Source organism: Caretta caretta, chromosome 8, assembly GCF_965140235.1.
Source record: "Caretta caretta isolate rCarCar2 chromosome 8, rCarCar1.hap1, whole genome shotgun sequence".
Lineage (NCBI taxonomy): Eukaryota > Metazoa > Chordata > Testudines > Cheloniidae > Caretta > Caretta caretta.
In genome coordinates this window covers 88,866,258-88,885,147 of record NC_134213.1, presented here as the reverse complement: position 1 = coordinate 88,885,147, position 18,890 = coordinate 88,866,258, and the positions used below count along the sequence as shown (strand labels likewise).

Here is an 18,890-nt window from a genome sequence, read left to right as displayed (position 1 = left end):
TGGAATTCTTTTATGATACACTATAAATCTGCATCACTGTGAGTCTGATCCAGGGCCCTCTAAATGTAACAGGGGTCTTTCCATTGACTTTTAATAGGCCTTGGATCAGACCAAACATTCAGAGATCTAGTCTCTCCATACTGTTGGTAACATTTAGCCAGTACTAGGTGTTCAGTTAGTTAAAAGAGACACAGTGAGTCAGCAAATAGGGTACTGACCTGGGAGACAGGAGCCCTGGGTTCTGTTTCCAGCTCTCCTGCCTATGTGGCAAGTCATTTCACCTCTCTGTACCTCAGTTTCCTCATCTGGATAGTCATGATAATGATGTACTCCTTTGTAAAGTGTTTTGAGATCTATGGCTGCAAAAGTATTTTATGATATGACCCAAGTACTGTTACAATCTGAAGGCTGTTTGGCCTATGTGAAATGAATCAATGTTGAAAGAGACCTCATAAAAACTAGTCCTGGAATTGGCACTTTTGTCTCCATTCAGTAAAGGTCAAGAATCCATTTGGTATCTGAAAACTTTAGATTCAGTCTTTCCTCATAGGATGTGAGGTACCTTAGCAGGGCAATGTGGGGCAACTTAACTAGCCCCCCTGACCTGAGACTTGGACCTATTCTGCAAATAGAAAAATTCAAGTTCTAGTTGTATCAATCTGAAATCATTCACCAGCAGAAGTAAGTTTGTTGGAGTAGAAGACAGTGAGGACAAAAACCTTTTCTTTGCATCTTTTGCATGTGCTAAGAAAACAGGAGCTAAATGCATCTCACATGGGAGTTTTGATAGTGACAAATTACTGTAACAAGTTCTGGGATAACAAAGCTTTAACAGACAATATTACTTCAGCTCAGGGTCTGAGAAAGTAATATTAAAGCTGGAATATTAACAGCAAAATAAAATTTAAACAATGTTTAAATAACAAGAATACTATTAATTATGTAACATAACTGTCTTGTCAGCTCTGGCATAGAATTCCATGAATTCAGTGTCAAATAATGCCATTTTACCCAGAGGCTGGCTGCTAGTAAGTCTGTCAGTTATGAACTGTAACAGCTTTATTCTTCATATAGCCTTCTGGATCTTTGCATCAAATACAAACACTGAGCTTAGCTGACTGGGCACATCATTATTTTAAATTTGGATTTGGAGGCTGGCAGGACTTTTGAGAGTCATAAGAGTACTTTCACCCTGGCAAGCAAGTGGTCAATATTTAAGTCCAAACTTCCTTTAAGTTTGGATTTTGATCTTGGTCACTTATGCAAACATCCTGCTACATGCAGTATTTGGAAGGTTCTGCTCCCTAAATTCGGAGAAAAGCTGAGGGGGGGGGATTTTCTTTCATATTTGACTGCTTCTGGCTGCTATATGTTTGGAAAGGGGACTTGCTCCTTAACTGAAGGGTGTAGTTGGGACATGAACTGTTACTTTGTTGGCTGCATCTTGCAAAATTTCTTTGGAGTGAGTGTGTCATCAAAGGAGAAAATGCTGTCTCTCAAAGCCATGGACTTACTGTCTCATAGATGGATCCTGGTTCTCAAAAACAGCCCCAGGAAGGATAGTAGTCAACTTGAATGAGTTTATGGTGGCCCCACTCAAAAACATTGGGTTTTAAAAAGCTAATACAGTGAACTGGAATTTAGTCAAATCAATACATTTTTATACAGGATAAAATAGCCTCCTCATAAAGTCATTAGAAGACACTCGAGCTTGTTCCACTGATGTTTAGACTCTGCAACACACTGAATTTCACATAGTACTGTTTCAAGTGCATCTCTGCCCCAAAGTTTAAAGAAAGGTTCTTTACAGAGTTAAAGTTTTAAAATGCTCAATGCTGCTTGTTTTAAAATCCTGTTGATGATTTTGCAAGGCTGAAAAATCTGATGAGAGAATACTTAAGTGACCATCAAGAAAAGTGAGAGACTGGGAGGTAATATCTTTTATTGGACCAACTTCTGTTGGTAGAGACAAGTTTTCAAGCTGCACAGTACTTCTTTAGGTCCGAGACACTCAGAGCACCTTTCCCAGACCTAAAGAGTGCTGTGCAGCTTGAAAGCTTGTCTCTTTCGCTGACAGAAGATGTCCAGTGAAAGATATTATGTAGTCCACCATGTCTCTCTAAATTCTGGGACCAACACAGCTAGAAAACAATACCACAAACATCAAGAAAAATGAAATTCTCAGTCTTAATGAGTTTTACAAATCAAAAGACACTGAAGGAACATAGAATATTTGAGTTTTTGTAACTAGAAATGTATCTTCAAAGTCAAAAAAGCAAATTACAATAAGTACACTGAAGAGAATAGTCACAATCTTATGAACGTTCCATGGAAGGTAACAGGAATATTCATCTCCACTTCAGCTCTGGCAACTTCACTCATATCCTTTGCATTCAGTATCAGTAGATAGGCAGGCTTCTGTCCTGCTCCAGGGTTAACAATCACACTCAGAACGACACCTAGCAAGCAGAAGTAAATATGATTTATATCAACAAAAAGCACATGGCCTTCAAGGTAACTCACTAGGCTCTCACTTGGACACCCACTAACCTCCAAGTGGCAGAACTATCAGTTACTTCCAGAATCCTGGCAGAGCACAGCTATTACTAAAAGCATGGAGGCCATGAAACTGCTATTGAAAGGAAAAGGCTTTTCCTCTTCAGAAAGCATTCTGGATTTTTACTTGCTTTTCCAATAACCCAGTGCTTTTTGGATTTCTGAGGCAGGTTCGCTATAGCATGGCAGCTCCAGCCCAGTGTATAAAATGTTTTCAAAGCAGGGCTTTATTCTAAAGATGACCATAAAAATGATATTGCAAGATCCTGTGACAACTGACCCTCAGAGTTCATATCATATTAGAAGTAGAAAGGGAAAATTATTTGCCCTAGAAGTAAGGCTAAGATTTCTGTCACACATATTTTTAGTAAGTCATGGCCAGGTCATGGGCAATAAAGAAAAATTCACGGAAGACATGACCTATCTGTGACTTTTACTAAAAATATGCATGACAAAATGGGGAGCTGCAGGGTCCCCATGCCACTGGTAACTCCAAGCTCAGGGGACTCCCGCCACCTGCAGTGGCTCTGGCTCGGAGCTCCAGGGCACCTCTGTTGGCTGTGGTGCTCCATGATCCCAGGCACCCCCACCGCCTGCAGGACCGGGAGCTGCATAGCACTCCTGCCACCCGCAGTGACTGGGAGCTGCGAGGCACGCCTGCTGCCCTCTGCTGCTGGGAGCTTGGGCCTGAAGTTTCCAGTCACCAAGGTTGGCTGGGACCCTGCAGCTCCAAGGTGCCGGGGGCTCAAGTCATGGAGGTCTCTGGAAGTCATGGATTCCGTGACTTCCATGATCTCCGTTACAAAGTCATAGCCCTACTTTAATTCTACTTTTCTGATCTTCACTTCTGGGCTGACGTGTGAGATGGGCAGAACTCCCCTACCTCTTAAGATTTTTTTTTTTTTTTTTAGCAGCCACTCAAAGTAGGGTAGAGCATGAGACAGGAGAGGGCCCTATTCCCTTCTGCCTATCACTCCGTTGAGTCCAACTAGCCCTCTTCACTGATTTTCAATCTGCCTCCATACAAGTGGCAGGAACTGCTGCCAGTGTCCTTAAACTCAGGCACTGGTACATTAAGCCCACATGCTGACAGCAGAGTGCCACAGGAGTGCTGGAACATGAGAAACAAGCACCTGGTGCAAAGAAAAAAAAATCTGAGGCATGGAAAACAGAGTCACTAAGGTACCAAAAAATGATCAGTGACTCGTGAGGGCAGAGACAGTTGCTGCAGCATCAAAGAACAATGTCAAAAGTCTTGGGACAAAGACTGTAAAAATGTAAGCACTGAACCAGAGTCAATGTTCACCTAATGCCAGAAAGCATGCAAGAGTGTGCTTAAGTTCCATTTAAGTAAATAGCAGTTAAGGATATGCGTAAGTGCTTTCGTGAATTGAGCACATAAATGGAATCAAAATTTCACCCACTAAGTCAATGGGAGGTTTAGCTGTTGACTTCAGTGGGGTCAGGATTTCACCCAATGTCTTTTAACCATATTTTGGGAGACAGGATGATACAGGAAACCATTGGGATAGCTCCTTACCTTTACGCGTGCTGCTGCTCATGCTCAGTATTGGTGCACAAGAGTGCAGCTGCCCAGAGCCAGCTTGCACTATGCCTTGTGCAAACTGGTGCTCTGCATCCTACACTGACACAACCACGAAATTCACTCCTCCCCCAACATTAAGACTAAACCAACATTTGTTCTTACGTTTATACTTTCATAAAACTCTGCTATTGGAATTGCGTCTAATATTGTAATTCCTGATAGAAATGCTCAAGAGGAGGGACAAATTCACAATACCCTCAAACTCTTGCTTCGTCAGTCTTGGCCTCTGTTCTATATTCAGAAAGTCCTCCCAATTGTTTTAGACAGTTTTGCTTCACAGTAATGAAAACCACTCTCTCTTTAACTTGGCAATTTATTGACTGTCCCTCTAAAGGACTTGGCATTCAAGATAGCTCTGGGTCCCTGGGTCAGTGGATTCAAACTTATAAAAATCTAATTGAGCAAAAGTAAACATAACCTAAGATCATTTACCATCGTCCTCTTCCAGGGCGTCTGGATGTGAAACAAAGATAGGCTCTGATGGGTATGAATCTGGTTCCTGCCACACCCAAGTCTCTTTCGTTTTAACATTCAGCTTACAAAGCTGCAAAGGGAGAAAAATCATCTCAGTACGGCTCCTTGTTAATTTTGCCTTAAGATAACATGCCTTAAATCAAACATGTCCTCATTAGAATATCAATAGTTACCCTGTCTGGAACAAAGTGATTCAATCCAAGGCCATACGTGTATGTATAGGGTTTTCCAGCATATTTCTTATAATTGATTTGTGGAAACTCAAAGGCTAGAAAATGAGAGCACACATTTTCTGGGATTAGTGGGTTTCGGATTTAGTAAACTCCTTTTGCTGCCTATGGCTGAGGTTCAGATTTAATATCTTACCTTGGCGAGCCCCAGAGAAAAGAATCTCTGGTTCCAGCCAGATTGTTTCATCACTGTGCAGAGTTGCAGTTGCTGTTGTGTAGGGCAAGGTGACCAAATTCTTACCTGTGTCGGCCTAGAACAAAGAGAAGCAACCACTTTTGAGGAACAAAGGAACAACTGCAATTCCAAACTCTGTTTATTTTCTGCACTTTTGCACCACACACTGTCTAATGTTTATTTTCTTTGAACACCAGCAATGCAGTTAGTGATGTACAGCAGAACCTTGCTAAGCAGCAAAATTTATAATTCACCTACACAAAATGGCTGTCTCTTCCCATTTCTCAGTTAACACTTAACAGCAAGGTGCTTTGATGAGAGCTCATCTCCACAAGATTTTGTTAGTTTTACAAAACATATAGCTGTATGTTTCCCAGCATACTATGAAGTCTCAGGACATAATTGAAACTAAGATATAGTTCCCAAAACAAATAAGCAAAGTACAACCTGCAGTTCAGTATCCTTGACTTTTCAATTTGGATTTACTGGCTCATTTTTACAACTCGCAAATTCACATGGGTTTCCCATTGGCTAGTGTAAATTTGGGAGGCTCTGCTGCACTATATCTGATCATGAGCAAAATCCACATTTTGTTTTCCTTAAAAGAATGAAAACAAAGAGAGAAACCTGGGGCCAAATTTTGGTCTGTTACTTAAGTGTGAATCAGGAACCAATGGATTTACATTGGCATGAGATCAGAATCAGGCCGCTGGTCCTTAGGGAAGAGGTTTCACAAAGAGAAGGTAGGTACCCAATGTTCACTGAAAGGCAATGGAACACAGGGGCCTAATTCTTCTTGAAAATCTTCCCTAAAGTTATCCTGAGGTAATTAACTGCTAACATATGTACATGTATATTTTAATTAAATTATATGAGGTGTATGATATATAGTGCCACTGAAATTCACTGCTTTTAGGCCAATTTACTTGGTTGGAAGTGTCACCCCTGGTCTGTTCTCAACACAGTCAGGATTGAGAGCAAAGATTAGTTTTAAAAATCATCTAGAACTATAAGGGTGAAATGTAAGGGCCCCTGCTTTACAAAATCTAAGTGGGGTGGGGGCCACAGGAGGAGCAGATGCACAATGGACCTCGGCACTCTGTTTGCCAGGGAAATTAGCTCTGCAGCCGTAGGTGCTGGAACTTAGGGTGCAGCTGCAACCCCTGGCTTAAAGTGGTTTCCATTAGATTCAAGATTTACAGTTTGGTTAAAAGGCTCTCAGCACCCCCCACTATAAAAATTGTTCCAGCACCTCTCTGCTGTTTCTCTGAATATAGTAGCTTAGAAGGGAGCAGTAGGACAAACTTGTTCAACACAGGCTGCTTGGTCTGTAAATTCAGAGGCCACAAACCTTGTGTTGAGGCTGGTCATGTGTCAGAATCCCAACACCAGACCAGGGGGTGGGAATGGATTTCATCCAGAAAGTTCACTCCAGCCGTGTCTGCTCTCTGCAAATACGCTAGCAAACAAGATGGCTGACAAATTATTCACCCACCTCCAATCAACACACTACAGCTCCTGGAAACCACCCTATCATAGAAGAACTGCACTTACACCTTGCACTTCTCTATCTTGGAAAGCAATACATGGGAACTTTCTGTGGGACAGACACTGTTAGAAAGTTATGGGTGGTTTTCTATTTCTATGAAGACAGATTTTTAAGGGGTTTTTCCTTCAAAAGAAATTTAAACTAAGTTACACGGGAAACAGTCTGCAACAGATTTGCAGGAGCCATGCAGGCTGTAGCATTTCAGAGAACTGAATGTAGTTAAACTTCCAGATATGCATAGCCTAGTCAAACTGTTACCTTGTCAATGTTTAAGGGAAGGACATATCTGCGAGCTTCAGGCTGAGGAGCTTTTTCTGCATGTTTCTTCACTTCTTCCCAATTGGACCGCAAATTGGCTAAGTACAGATAATTGTAAACAAACTCAAACCTGCACAAAGACAGAATCAGAAATAAGAACCAGAACAATTGTGTGTCATTTTAGAGAGACGAGTTCAAAATGCATCTGTTCATTCCCACACCTGCAACAAGTGAACAGGAAGGTCTGATAGGGCTCCTGATGCAGTGTTCTTTGGGGGAAGAGTTGTGTGTGCACAACACTGCCCTCTACTGGACGGAATTAAGAACTGTTCAGCTGCATGTCACAGGCTCCATACAAGTTAGCTGATTTTGGAGCAGGAGAATCCCACTTTTGCACTTGGTGTCACCATGAAGTTTTGAGTGTCCATGGTGCAGAATCACTGCTGGAAAGTTAAAGTCTATACTGACAGATTTATTTCTGTATTTCTGTGACTATTGCCTATCACCCTAAGAAAATTAATCCAGACTTGTGCCCATCGGACTAGCAGTAGCAGAGGTATTTGAACAATTAATACCATTTACTAAAGCTAACAATGAACTGAAAGCGTTGGTAAATAAGTTATTAAAACTTCACAAAATCCTCCACACACACTAGTAACTGAATATCTGTGTAAACCAAAAGTGATCAGTATGAACATTCTGAAAGCAGATAGTTGAAAATCAGGTCCTGCTTTAAACTCTGACCCTAGAAGCTGATTCCCTGCAGACAGATCCCATTTCCACTTGAGGGTCAGCTTGGGGGATCAGAGTCTTACTTCACTGCTAATAGCTGAGTGCCGGGGCTGTGTTTCCCCTGCAGGAACAGATGTCAAAAAAGAAAGATTTTTTACGTATTGTAACGAAACAGTCACATAGCCACAACATTCTAATTACTTTCAGGAAAATAATATTTTGCTTTTAAAAATTAACATTTTCCCTGAAACCAAGTTATTTTTTAGCTTGAACAATAAATAAATAAATAAATACATTAAAAAAAAATTAGAGTCTGCCAACTTATTTCCCTTAACCAGATCACAGCATGGCAGTACTTTATGAGCAGATGTCACTTTAGCTTTGTGCTTTAAAACTGATTACAGTTAGATACTTCCAGGTCAAAATTATTAAGGGCTGGTCTACACTACACAGTTAGGATGACATAAGGCAGCTGGGGCTTCAGACCTCCCTGCCTGCTGGGAGTCAGGCAGCCTTGTCAATTTCATGGCTGGATGAGCCATGAAATTGACAAGCCTGCCCTGCTCCTGGTGGGAAGCCAGTGGGGGGCATGGGAAGCCCAAAAAGCCAGGGCAGCTAGATCCCACTCCTTGGGGGCAAGAAGCCTGGGGCAGCTTCCAGCAGGGAACAGGGAGGGGAAAAGCACTGGGCAGCTCTCCCCGCTCCCAACTGGGACCAGACAGGGGGTAGGGGAGGGGAAGGCAGCCTTCCAGGAGCCCGGGAGCCTGTGGGGCAGCTGGGCTCCTGGCAGGGCTCTCAGCTCCTCACACTGCCCTTCTTAGGTCGGTGGAAATGCTCGTTGTGAGGACGTGCACCACCAACCCAAGGAGGGTAGTGTGGATATGCACTACCACAATAATTACTGCAGTGGCTTTAACTCTACTTAATATAGGTCGACTTGCATTTCCAGTGTAGACATACCCTTAGTGTAGTGGTTATCCCTGGTTCCTTAGAAAACAAACTTGCTGCTGGATTATCCAGACCAGCCAGATATTTTTTCAGTCAGAATGGATTTATAGCCTTGGATGACAAAATCATCCATCCATTCCTGGGGTACAATCGTACTCTGATTGAAGACAATGACAAAAATCTCACTAATGTCAATCACAGAGAGTCAGGCCCAGAATCATAGCAATTAGATATAGGAAAGACCCACTAGGTTGCCCATCCCATTGCCTTCTCAATACACGATTTCTCAGCACATTTCTAGACTGTATTTACAAATAGCCCTGTGGGCAATCACTCGAGCGCTCTCACATACCCCTTCCAGGTGCAGAGATCCACAATAAGAAATCCATTGTCTTCATAGGTGTTAATGTGATGGAAGAGGTTAAAGGCCGAGGTCCTATATTTAATATTGAGGTACTTTCCTTTTTTTTTATCTGCTACATGAAGCCAGACCTGGAAAACAAAGAAGCATTTTGCTTTTCGTACATGAGAAATAGTGAAGGTATATTTACCATGACACAACCTCTCATTTAGAAGGCCGGTATGTAACAGTGCAATGCAATTTCACTTACCCCCATGGTTTCATTAGACTCAAAGCAATCCATGTAGTTGGCTCCCCACAGACTCCAAGAAGAAAGGAATTTGAGCAGGTTAATTTTCACTGGTGTTTCCACAAACACTATATAGTTTGGAGTCAGCCCAAAGCTGTTCAGAAATACAGTAGGAGCTTGTAAGTTTGTTTGTGGTGATTTCTGACAAAAGTATGTTTATACACAGAATGGTGGCTTGTCAAATAGTGGCTGCTGCATTTAAAAGTTATGGATGTTATTGGAACATAATCCTCCTGATTTCTGCAGATTCTTAATGTTAGCTGGTGTTTACTGCATGCTTAGCAGTTTTGCTTCCCATGTATAAAACAGAAAGAATGTTTGAATAAACCAGTTTAAAAAAACCAATCAAACATTGTGCAAACTATATCTGTCCACATTACAGGACAGTTGTACCTTTTGTGTTATTTGCATAAATGACAGTGGGTTCTCTGCTAGAAATGGCTGTTTTCAAATGTGGCTCAAAGGTATGAAATACAGGTTTCACAGCAAGAAAAAGTCTCACTTTTCTGCATACAGAACTGGTTTATATATTTCACTGTGCTGTTGAAAGAAATGGCCTACAATTTACCTGTGCACATACGAGGGTTTAAATCTATCGCTGCAAGGAAACTGCACAACCACATTGGACTTGTTCATTGGATCTTTCTTGTCTGAAATAAAAATAGTATTTAAATGATTATGGAAGCAGCCCCAAGAATGGCTCAGTAACCCAATGCAACAAAATGTTAGCTAGGAAGGTTTTTGGCCTTTAACACAAGAAGTATTCTTTTCTGAAAATAACATGTACTGTCTTTTTAAAGAACAACATCTGTAAAAAGTTTCTTATAAAAATTTTAGTTAGATAAGGAAGGGACAGAAAAGAAAAAAAATCAAATAAAAAAATCATCTGAATACTGAAAAATGATGCAACGTTCAAAGGTGACAGATTAATTCGGCACCTGAAGGGATTCCTACAGCATGAATGTCTGAAGGGCACAGACATTGCTTTTAAGCAATACATAAACTAACCTGCTTGCAGTGGAGGGATCCTTACAATATTGTAGGCAATTGCAAAATTTTTTCCAAAGCAGTTGCCGATGTTATAAACCGTCCCATCATTTTCAATATGGGGGTGAGCAGTCAAGCCATTGATTGAAACATATTTGCAAAGGTCCACCTGAAGAATGAGAGAGAGAGAGGTGACTTGGGGTGAATCACAAGCTTTTCTGGAGGAGGTATTTACTTATCATTATGAATGTAATGAAATACTTGGCTTGGGAGTGTCCTGTTATTTTAGGTAAGGAATGTTCTTGTTTCACACCTCTAGGTAAATTACCTACAAATATTTAGAGAAATAGCAGCAATGGCATGCACACAACTCCCATTTAAGTCAAGAGGAACTCTGTATGTAGAACTGTTGGGTCCAAAGGGAAAGAGTTTAAAAATAAAAAACAGCTTTGATGTCTCACGGGCAAGCTGTTGAAGGTGGCATTCAGGTTAGAGACAGTTCTGCATTCCTCCACTTGGGGGATCAGAATCCTTCCCAAAACCTCTAGCTCTGATCAAAGAAACAACACACTAGATTCAATTTTTCGGCCTTGACATAGAAATGTGAATTGTACCCTGCTGTAGTCCCTTTATGAGCTAAATTGGGGATTGGGTAGAATGGAGTGCCAGAAGAGAGTGAAAATGGAGGTGTGCTCATACTTCCATGCTGCAGTGGTATAAATGGTTGTGAGGGTACCTGATTGTAATGTCAAAGATTAAAGCAGCTCCCTTCACCTTGAACTCTGGTGCTACTTTCCAGAGTCTGCAAAGTCTGCATCAGCTCATGCACTCAGATTTTCAGGAGGCTGCACAGGAATATTGTTCTTTTGACAGCCATTACAAAAACCAAGTATCCTGGCAAAATAGACAGCAAGCCAATAAGCACAATGATGGCTCCACTTGGGGGGCCAGAGACAGGCAGTGCAATTGTGTGTCCAGTGAACATTTTGCCCTGTTACCAGACCACTGGGACACCATTAGCACATGACTCCATGGCAGTCACTGGCTCATACTAAGGAATGCTCACTAGCTATGTCTTCTTTGCCATGCTACTCAAATAGGTCCTATAGGGAGGCTCAGGGCCGGCTCTACGTTTTCTGGCATCCCAAGCAGCCAAAAAAAAAAACCTGACGAATACGTCGCCGCTGGAGAGAACAGGAACATCGGAGGGAGCTGTCGGCAAATTGCTGCTGACGGCGAGACGGGAGTCAGAAGAGTCGCCGCCGAATTGCCGATGCGGGAAACAACGGAGAGGTGTTGCCACTGAATTGCCGCCAGGGCTGCTGCCAGAGTACCACCCCAAGAACAGTTGGAGTGCCGCCCCTTCAGCAGCACCGCCCCAGGCACCAGCTTGCTTAGCTGGTGCCTAGAGCCGGCCCTGGGGAGGTTGGCCTTGGGATAAAGGCACTGAACTGGGACATCTACCCCAGACTTCCTGAGTGGACAAATCACCGAAGGGAGGACGGCACCCAACACCCACTGAATGTCATTGGATTTTGAGCACTCAACTCTGAGAATCCTTTGAAAATTGCCAGCCTCAGTCTGTGTGTGTGTCTCAGTTTCCCATCTCCAAAAAGAGGATAATAGAACAGGTCCAGTTTTTTTTACCCCATGAACATTTTTGACACAAACAAAAAATATTAATTTTAGGCAAAATGTCCATGGAAAAGCTTTAAGTTTTTGGTGAAAACTGGAAACCAAAAGATGCTGGCTGCAAATGTGGGTTGTAGTATGTCATGGGAGCTATGCACCTCATATCCCTATTCTCCTGTGTGGGCTGGAACCCCAAACTGGACTACATCTCCCATAACGCCTCAGAGTCTCACTTTTTTGTGAGGAGAACTGTGGAACATGGAGTGCCTGGCTATGGTGCATTATGAGAGATATAGTTCAACTGGGGATCCCAGCCCCTAGAAGAAATGGGACCACGAAGAGCAAACTACAGCTTCTATGAGGTACCACAATGCTCATTTGTAGCCAAACTCTTTCAGTTTTCAGCTGAAAACTTTAGGTTTGGGCCAGAATATTTTGACATAAAATGACATTTTCCATGAGAGCAGACACATTTTTATGAAACAAGTAATTTTGTGGTGAAAACCCAATTTTCCATTGAAAAACAATTTCAATTGAAAATTTTAAGCCAGCCATAATAATAAATAATTAATAATAATAATAAAGAGGTGCGGTAAATTCATTGCTATTTGAGGTGCTTAGCAAATACAGTGTATAAGTACTTAGACAGATCGATAGCAGATGCACCTAACTTAGGGCCCAGTCTTGCAAACATGATTGGCATATTGCTTTCTGCTGTGAATAGACCCATGGACATCGCTGTTATCTGTAGAGTTGGGCTTTCAATTCTCATCAGCCATGGTCATGGATCCCAGTCACACTCCTCACCTGCACAAGTGTCTACTTTGTACATGAAGATGCACTTTGGTCATAGTTTGTAAGGCAGGATTTTAATAGAATCCTTTGATTTCAAGGGAGGAATTAATAAGAGGAGCAGACAGAACTCTTTAAAACAAAGATGCTATTTTCATCTGCAAGCATGATGTAAGCAGCATGCTGTAAAGAGAACATTGTCCCATTTTTCATGAAGCCTCAGAACCACTTTAATAAATGAATGATCAAGCTAGTTGATATCTTTATTAAAACTGCCCATTCCAGGTAATACCTTGGATCTTACCCTCTGTAATGTGCTACTGATAGAGTTTAAAAATGTGGAGGAATTACAAATAAAATGAAGACTAAGTATAAATATCTACCTGCTTGATTGTCTCCAAAGTCTCTGGGTTAATCTTGGTGATAAAGTTGGTCTCCGTGCAGGCATAGTAATCTTCACCCACTGGGTACACATTGACCAGGGCATTATCAGTCACCTCCACACCTCTGAAGTATGAAAAAAACCTGGGCCAACAAAGTCAACAAATGATCAATGATATCCTAGCAGTGGGGCTTTCAGACCATAACACCGAAAACATGTCACTCTTTTACAACATGCAACTCTCAGTCACCTGGAAAATATGTTCTTGCATGGATCAGGGTAAGCACAGGTGCCAAATTCAGTTATCACGATTCTTTTCTCAGTCATTGCTCTTACATAAGCATCAGTCCGAATGAACCTAGAGAAAGCCAAGAAATAGAAGGGATGTAATGGACATGACGACAAAAGTGGCTACAGTGTTATACAATGAAACTACTAATCCCTAAAATATTTAAATGAAACTCGATGTGAAGTTTAAAAGAGCTGAGTTTCATAACATATTTCTGCAATCAAGAGGGTCATGTCACATCTCAAGGGTATATAACTCTGAAACCTGCTTCTCTCTCTCCCCAAATGCTCAGACATGGGAAACACCTGGGAAGTTGATGACCAGGTAAAGCTGGAACCCCTCTTAGATTTTGACTTCAATGGGAATTTTGCCTAAGGACTGCAGACTTGAGACTTTTCTTAGTGGTTTTCTGGAATGGCATCAGTTATGTCTTCCTTGGAAGCTCACATGTCCTATTCAGGATTGGACAGATGTTTTTTCCTTGGAAAATCTCAACATTTCATCAAAAAACAAACCCTCAAACTGAATTCTTTTTTAAAATAAAAAAGATTTGAACTTTTTTGGTTTTTGGCAGATTTTGCCTGACCAAAATCCATAGAATGTTCAGTTTTTGGTTTTCTCTCTCTCTCTCTCTCTCTCTCTCACACACACACACACACACTTCAAGGAAAACAGACTCTCTCCACTAAAAATGCCTACTGTTGAAAAATCTTTCAATGGAAAATTTTCAACCAGCCCTAATCATCTTGTATCCTAGATTGATCAGCTTGGATGCCAGTCAAGTATCTGGACCTTCAATATGAAACAAATGTTGATCCTGCCAAATTGAAACAGATACTTATATACTTTGTTGAATATAAAGTGGCAGTACATTTTGGGTGCAAGCACAGAACCCCAAGAACTACAAGAGTGTTCTACATTAATGGTCCAAAACTCTGCACTAACAAGAGGCTAAACTACAGGGTTTTGACCATTGCTGTAGGACACTGCAACAACTTTCATAAAGGACTTTAGTTAACTAAAGGAAAGCAGAGTTGTCTAGTGATTAAAACCTGGGACTGGGAATCATGAGTCCTAGCTCTGTCACTTGAGGAAGCTTGAGGAAGTTACTTAACCTCCTTCTGTACCCGTTCTCTTATATGTAAAATGACCCAGTTGAAAAATGCATGCATTCTGTAATCTTTAAATGGAAAGTGTTATGTTAGTGCTAAGCATAAATATGATGTTACCATTATTAACAATTTATAATAATCCCAGCATTAGAGATTTTACAATCAGCTAATTGACTTGAAGTCAAGGTGAATCCTGCAGGCATCAGAGGGCAGAATATGGCCCTAACATTTTGTATTTTATCTCTTTATATTTGCTTTGATGTTTTGCACTTACCTGCGATGGTATGTGACATGCCCCTCCTTAAAGTCAAATTTATGAAGAAGTGCTTGGCCATCAAACAGATGATAAAATGGTTCCGAACCAACTTCAAACAAACCAGGCCCACATCTAAGCAGACTGCCTGTAAGCCATATGGGAATCCTGCCTATAAGAAAGGTAATCAAGAGGTAATTTTGTGAGTGCTAATTCCAAGATAAAACAGGTTTTTCTTAAGGGTCATGTGAGAAGAATAAACATTCCAAGTGCACCATTCCTCTTTCAATATGAGTTTTCCCTATGTTTATTAATCTCTTATTTTCACAAGGAAAACTGGGCTCTCACAATCTCTGAGATCAGTTTTTTCTTATTCTGCAGACTTAATATCTAGAATAAAGCCAAGTATGGAACAAAATAAATCAGCAAATTGTTATTATGCAAAGGAGCAGATTTTGTTTTTTAATGTAGAAGATTTTTTTTTTTTTAACATCTATTGAATTCCAATCTCTTTCCACCTCCTCTTCAAGATTTAAAAATGAAAGGAACTTAGAATTTAGTAGAAGAGTGAGCTATGAATCTGAATTCTCAATTAAAATTATAATGATCTTCCATTATACAGGATTCCAAGTCACCTTACAAACCTAACTAGTCTGATGTACAACTTTATATAGGGATTACTTCGTCCACCACTGAAACCCAGCCTCCTCCAAGGTGAAACACAGCAACTACTTAAGATTGCATAGTAATACCACCAGAGGTGAAAGTAAGCCGGTACACCCCGGTACGGCATACCGGTAAGAGCCGGTGCGCCGTACCAGGACCGGCTTTTAGAGAGGGCAATTTAAAGCCCTGGGGTAGCAGCGGCGGGGCTGCGGGGCTGCAGCCGGGATTTAAAGGGCTCCAGCCGCTGCTATCCCCCTGCCCTGGGGCCCTTTAAATCCCGGCCTGAGCCCTGCTGCCTGAGCCCTGGGGTAGGGGTGGGGTGGGGCTCTGGCGGGAATTTAAAGGGCCCCGGAGCTCCAGCCACCGCTACTGCCCCGGGGCCCTTTAAATCCCCGTCTGAGTCCTGCTGCCTGAGCCCTGGGGTAGCGGCGATGGGGCTCTGGCGGGGATTTAAAGGACCGGGGCGGTAGTGGCGGCTGGAGCCCTGGGGCCCTTTAAATCCCCAATGGAGCCCGGCCACCACTACCCCAAGGCTCGGGCAGCAGGGCTCCGGCGGGGATTTAAAGGGCTCGGGGCTCCGGCAGCTGCTACCACAGCGGAGCCCCAGGCCCTTTAAAGCTCTGCCAGAGCCCAGAGGTAACGGTGGCAGCTGGGAGCCCAGGGCTCCTCAGTGATTTAAAGGGCCCGGGGCTCCACTGCGGTAGTGGCAGCTGGAGCCCTGGGCCCTTTAAATTGCCCCCGAGCCCCAGGGCTCCCAGCTGCCTCTGCAGCTGGTAGCTCAGGGGTGATTTAAAGGGCCCCAGGCTCCCAGCCACCACTACCGCAGCCGGAGCCCTGGCCCTTTAAATCAAGATTTAAAGGGCCCGGGGATTTAAGGCCCTGCCTCTTCCGGTTGAGGCCACGCTCCCTGCACAGGACTCCGGCGTACCGGTAGGTCCTCTAACTTACTTTCACCCCTGAATACCACACAATAATTCTGGACAAAAGATGAAGAAGTATACTGCACACATGTTAAGATGCAAGAGGAATTTACAGGCAAAATGCCAATTTTAGGAAGATCATTGCTTTCAAAGCTGGAGTTTGACACCAGAGTTACCATCCCTGTTCTTACAAAAATGCCGTGGGATCTTTAATGACCACAAGAAGTCAGGTTTTATGTCTCCAAAAGATGTTACCTCCAGTGCTTCCTAAGAACATACTTGCCATGTATTATTTCAGTATTGACTCTCAGAAAAGAGTGCGACCTATGGAACTGTCAGTTCTATTTCTTCAGCTGTTAGGTGTTCCTACAGGTCTGTCCTGGTAAAGACTCAGCTTGATTAAAAGATCTGATGGGATCACAGCACAGGGTATAAAAGGAATTTGGGCTTGTCCAGAAGCACCTGCTTCCACTACCCTGAGATGTACAGGCCACTGTGCTTCCTGCCCCTGTGACATGTTTAACCCATTTATCTCACAGTGCAGCACCCTGGGATCAGATGAGCAACATTCATTGACCCTGGGGAGAAGTGCTGGATTCCGAGGAATTGTGAAAAGAAAGCATTAGAAATGTACAAACCTGTGACATGAGCAGTTACTGGTGCAGCCAATTCCTCTGCAGTCTCAAAAAGCTTCTTGTATCCACCAGCTGGGTGCTCAATTCTGAAAGGTTTTAAGAGAGCTTACATAAGAGCTCTGGAAATGTGTCAGAGTTACAGGGCTTTGTTTCTAGATGGGATCATTTCTGACTCACACTAACTCTTAACAAAGCTGCACGATCAGCTTGAGGAGAAGCAGTGGCCCTCAGAAGAATGAAGGTTTGAATGGACCTGAGGGGAAACCTGATGAGCTGCATTAACTGATTAAAAATAACACAGAGACTTTGAAGAAAGAGAGTGAGCATCATCATGTGCCTTCACTGCTGGGAATCAGAACTGAACTAACATTTCTGAATGCCTCAGCCCCCGGCGGCTGCTCTACAACAGGGCAAAGCCGTAATACTATTGGCAACGGGTAGAGAAACCCTGAGGTCAGGGAAGTGGGCTGTGATTTTAGTGCCAAGAGTCACAAGTTCCATTTCCCAGGCCTCAGGTAAATAGTTTGCTGCCAACTGTAATGTGTGTGTATGGCTAAAAATCATACACTTGATTCTCCTCCTGCCAAGTACAGACTACAATGTCCAACGCACTCTAAATATAGACTATACTCCGCACTGCACTACCCTGCCCTCTCATCCAGAGGTACAGACCATCCTCCTGCCCCCCCAACTGTAACCCCCCAGAACAGTATGCACACCCGAACTAGCATACAGAACATACTGCACCCCTAAACACAGACTGAAATTCCTCCCTGACTCTGGTGCAGCCTGCTGTCTAGGACCTGGTCACCCTCTCTCATTGCTACTGTAACGTTCCCCCTCTGTGCCTGATCCACAAAGTATGCACGTATGTTACAGCCAACTGCTAGAGTGTGGCTCTTTAGCACATGTTGCGGACTTTCAGCTTTCAGCTCTGGAGGTCCCCTGTCAGTCCCTGCTTATGACAACCATCACATTGCTCCTTGGAGAGCAGAGTGCTGCATTATTCCCATATACTGCAACTTCTGAAGTGGGTTTCCATTTCTGAGAATATAACAAGCTGCAATAAGATGCTATGTGCAATAATCTCGGTAGGTAAATTCAGGTATCTAGTAAATCCAGCAGATCCAGCTGTAGCATGGAGGAGGGAGGAAAGAGCCAGACAGTGTAACTCCTTCCCCCAATACTCCCCATAGGAGGGGAGAGCTGATATCAGGCTTCATATGGCCCCCGCCCCCACTTCAACCATGTGAATTTGGGGAAGAAAATCTCCTGGGAGGAGCCAGTCAGTAGGAGCAGAGATAAGCAGCTGTAGCCAGCACCTTCAGAAGTTGGTGGCATCATCAGCACTCAATGGATTTCACTGTGAAAACTCTCTCCCCTGTGCTGACTGGCTATTTGCTTCCCCCTTTCCCCACAGTCTCTTCCCTTCAGCCTCCCTCCATGCTTCCCTTCCCTTAGTACCATCTCCCTTCCTTTGTCTGTCTGGTTAGCTAATTCCCTCCCAGCAAAACTCCACCAAATAAGTTTAAAACAAGCAATCAAAGAATTGTGGCACTAACTTGATATTTGCATCCTATTACATTGCTCCCTCCGCTCATGTGCTTTATCTCCCTTGCCTTCCTTCCCCCCCAGCATGTCTGTGTCCTCTCCTCTACTTAGAAAGTAAGCTATTCAGGGCATGAACGATCTGCTACTCTGGTTGTACTGTGCCTCGCACAAAAAGGGACCCTGCCTGAGAACGGAGCCTCCAGGGGGCTATTGTAATACAATTACTACATTAATAATAAGCACCAAGTCTCTAGTCCAGAGAAAAGCCTGTAGGGATACTCACTGGCTGGACATTTTCTCCCTGATCAAGGATTTGAGCTTTCCAGAGCCAACTGCGGAGTGTGGAAGTCAGAGCTGTGTGCTGGGTATTTATATGAGTGGTAAGTCCCACTGAAGGGAGTTATAGCCTCAAGGAAATCATCCCAACCAATTAGCTTGTACCAGGGAACAGAAGTTGCTTTCACCACTGAAATCCTCCTGACCCTTTATTTAT

General features: G+C 42.9%; 1 protein-coding gene across 1 annotated transcript; it reads right to left on the bottom strand.

Annotated features, from left to right (window-relative positions):
- Nucleotides 1-2,163: 2,163 nt before the first annotated feature.
- Nucleotides 2,164-18,779, bottom strand: RPE65 (retinoid isomerohydrolase RPE65). Its single transcript, XM_048859996.2, has 14 exons — nucleotides 18,681-18,779; nucleotides 16,850-16,932; nucleotides 14,647-14,797; nucleotides 13,222-13,329; nucleotides 12,973-13,114; nucleotides 10,187-10,334; nucleotides 9,747-9,828; nucleotides 9,140-9,272; nucleotides 8,881-9,020; nucleotides 6,849-6,978; nucleotides 5,003-5,117; nucleotides 4,810-4,904; nucleotides 4,595-4,706; nucleotides 2,164-2,459 (listed from the first exon to the last, which is right to left on the bottom strand). Exons 1-14 carry the CDS (start codon nucleotides 18,689-18,691, stop codon nucleotides 2,308-2,310), a joined length of 1,602 nt encoding a protein of 533 aa, XP_048715953.1. The 5' UTR covers nucleotides 18,692-18,779; the 3' UTR covers nucleotides 2,164-2,307.
- Between the last annotated feature and the right edge of the window lie 111 nt (nucleotides 18,780-18,890).

Bases quoted from the DNA above. Each gene is read 5' to 3' on its own strand.
- RPE65 (XM_048859996.2), bottom strand. The intron at 14,798-16,849 runs GTTTGTACATTT...CCTTTCTTATAG, and splicing joins AGTAACTGCTCATGTCACAG to GCAGGATTCCCATATGGCTT. The intron at 4,905-5,002 runs GTAAGATATTAA...CTCATTTTCTAG, and splicing joins TTTCTCTGGGGCTCGCCAAG to CCTTTGAGTTTCCACAAATC.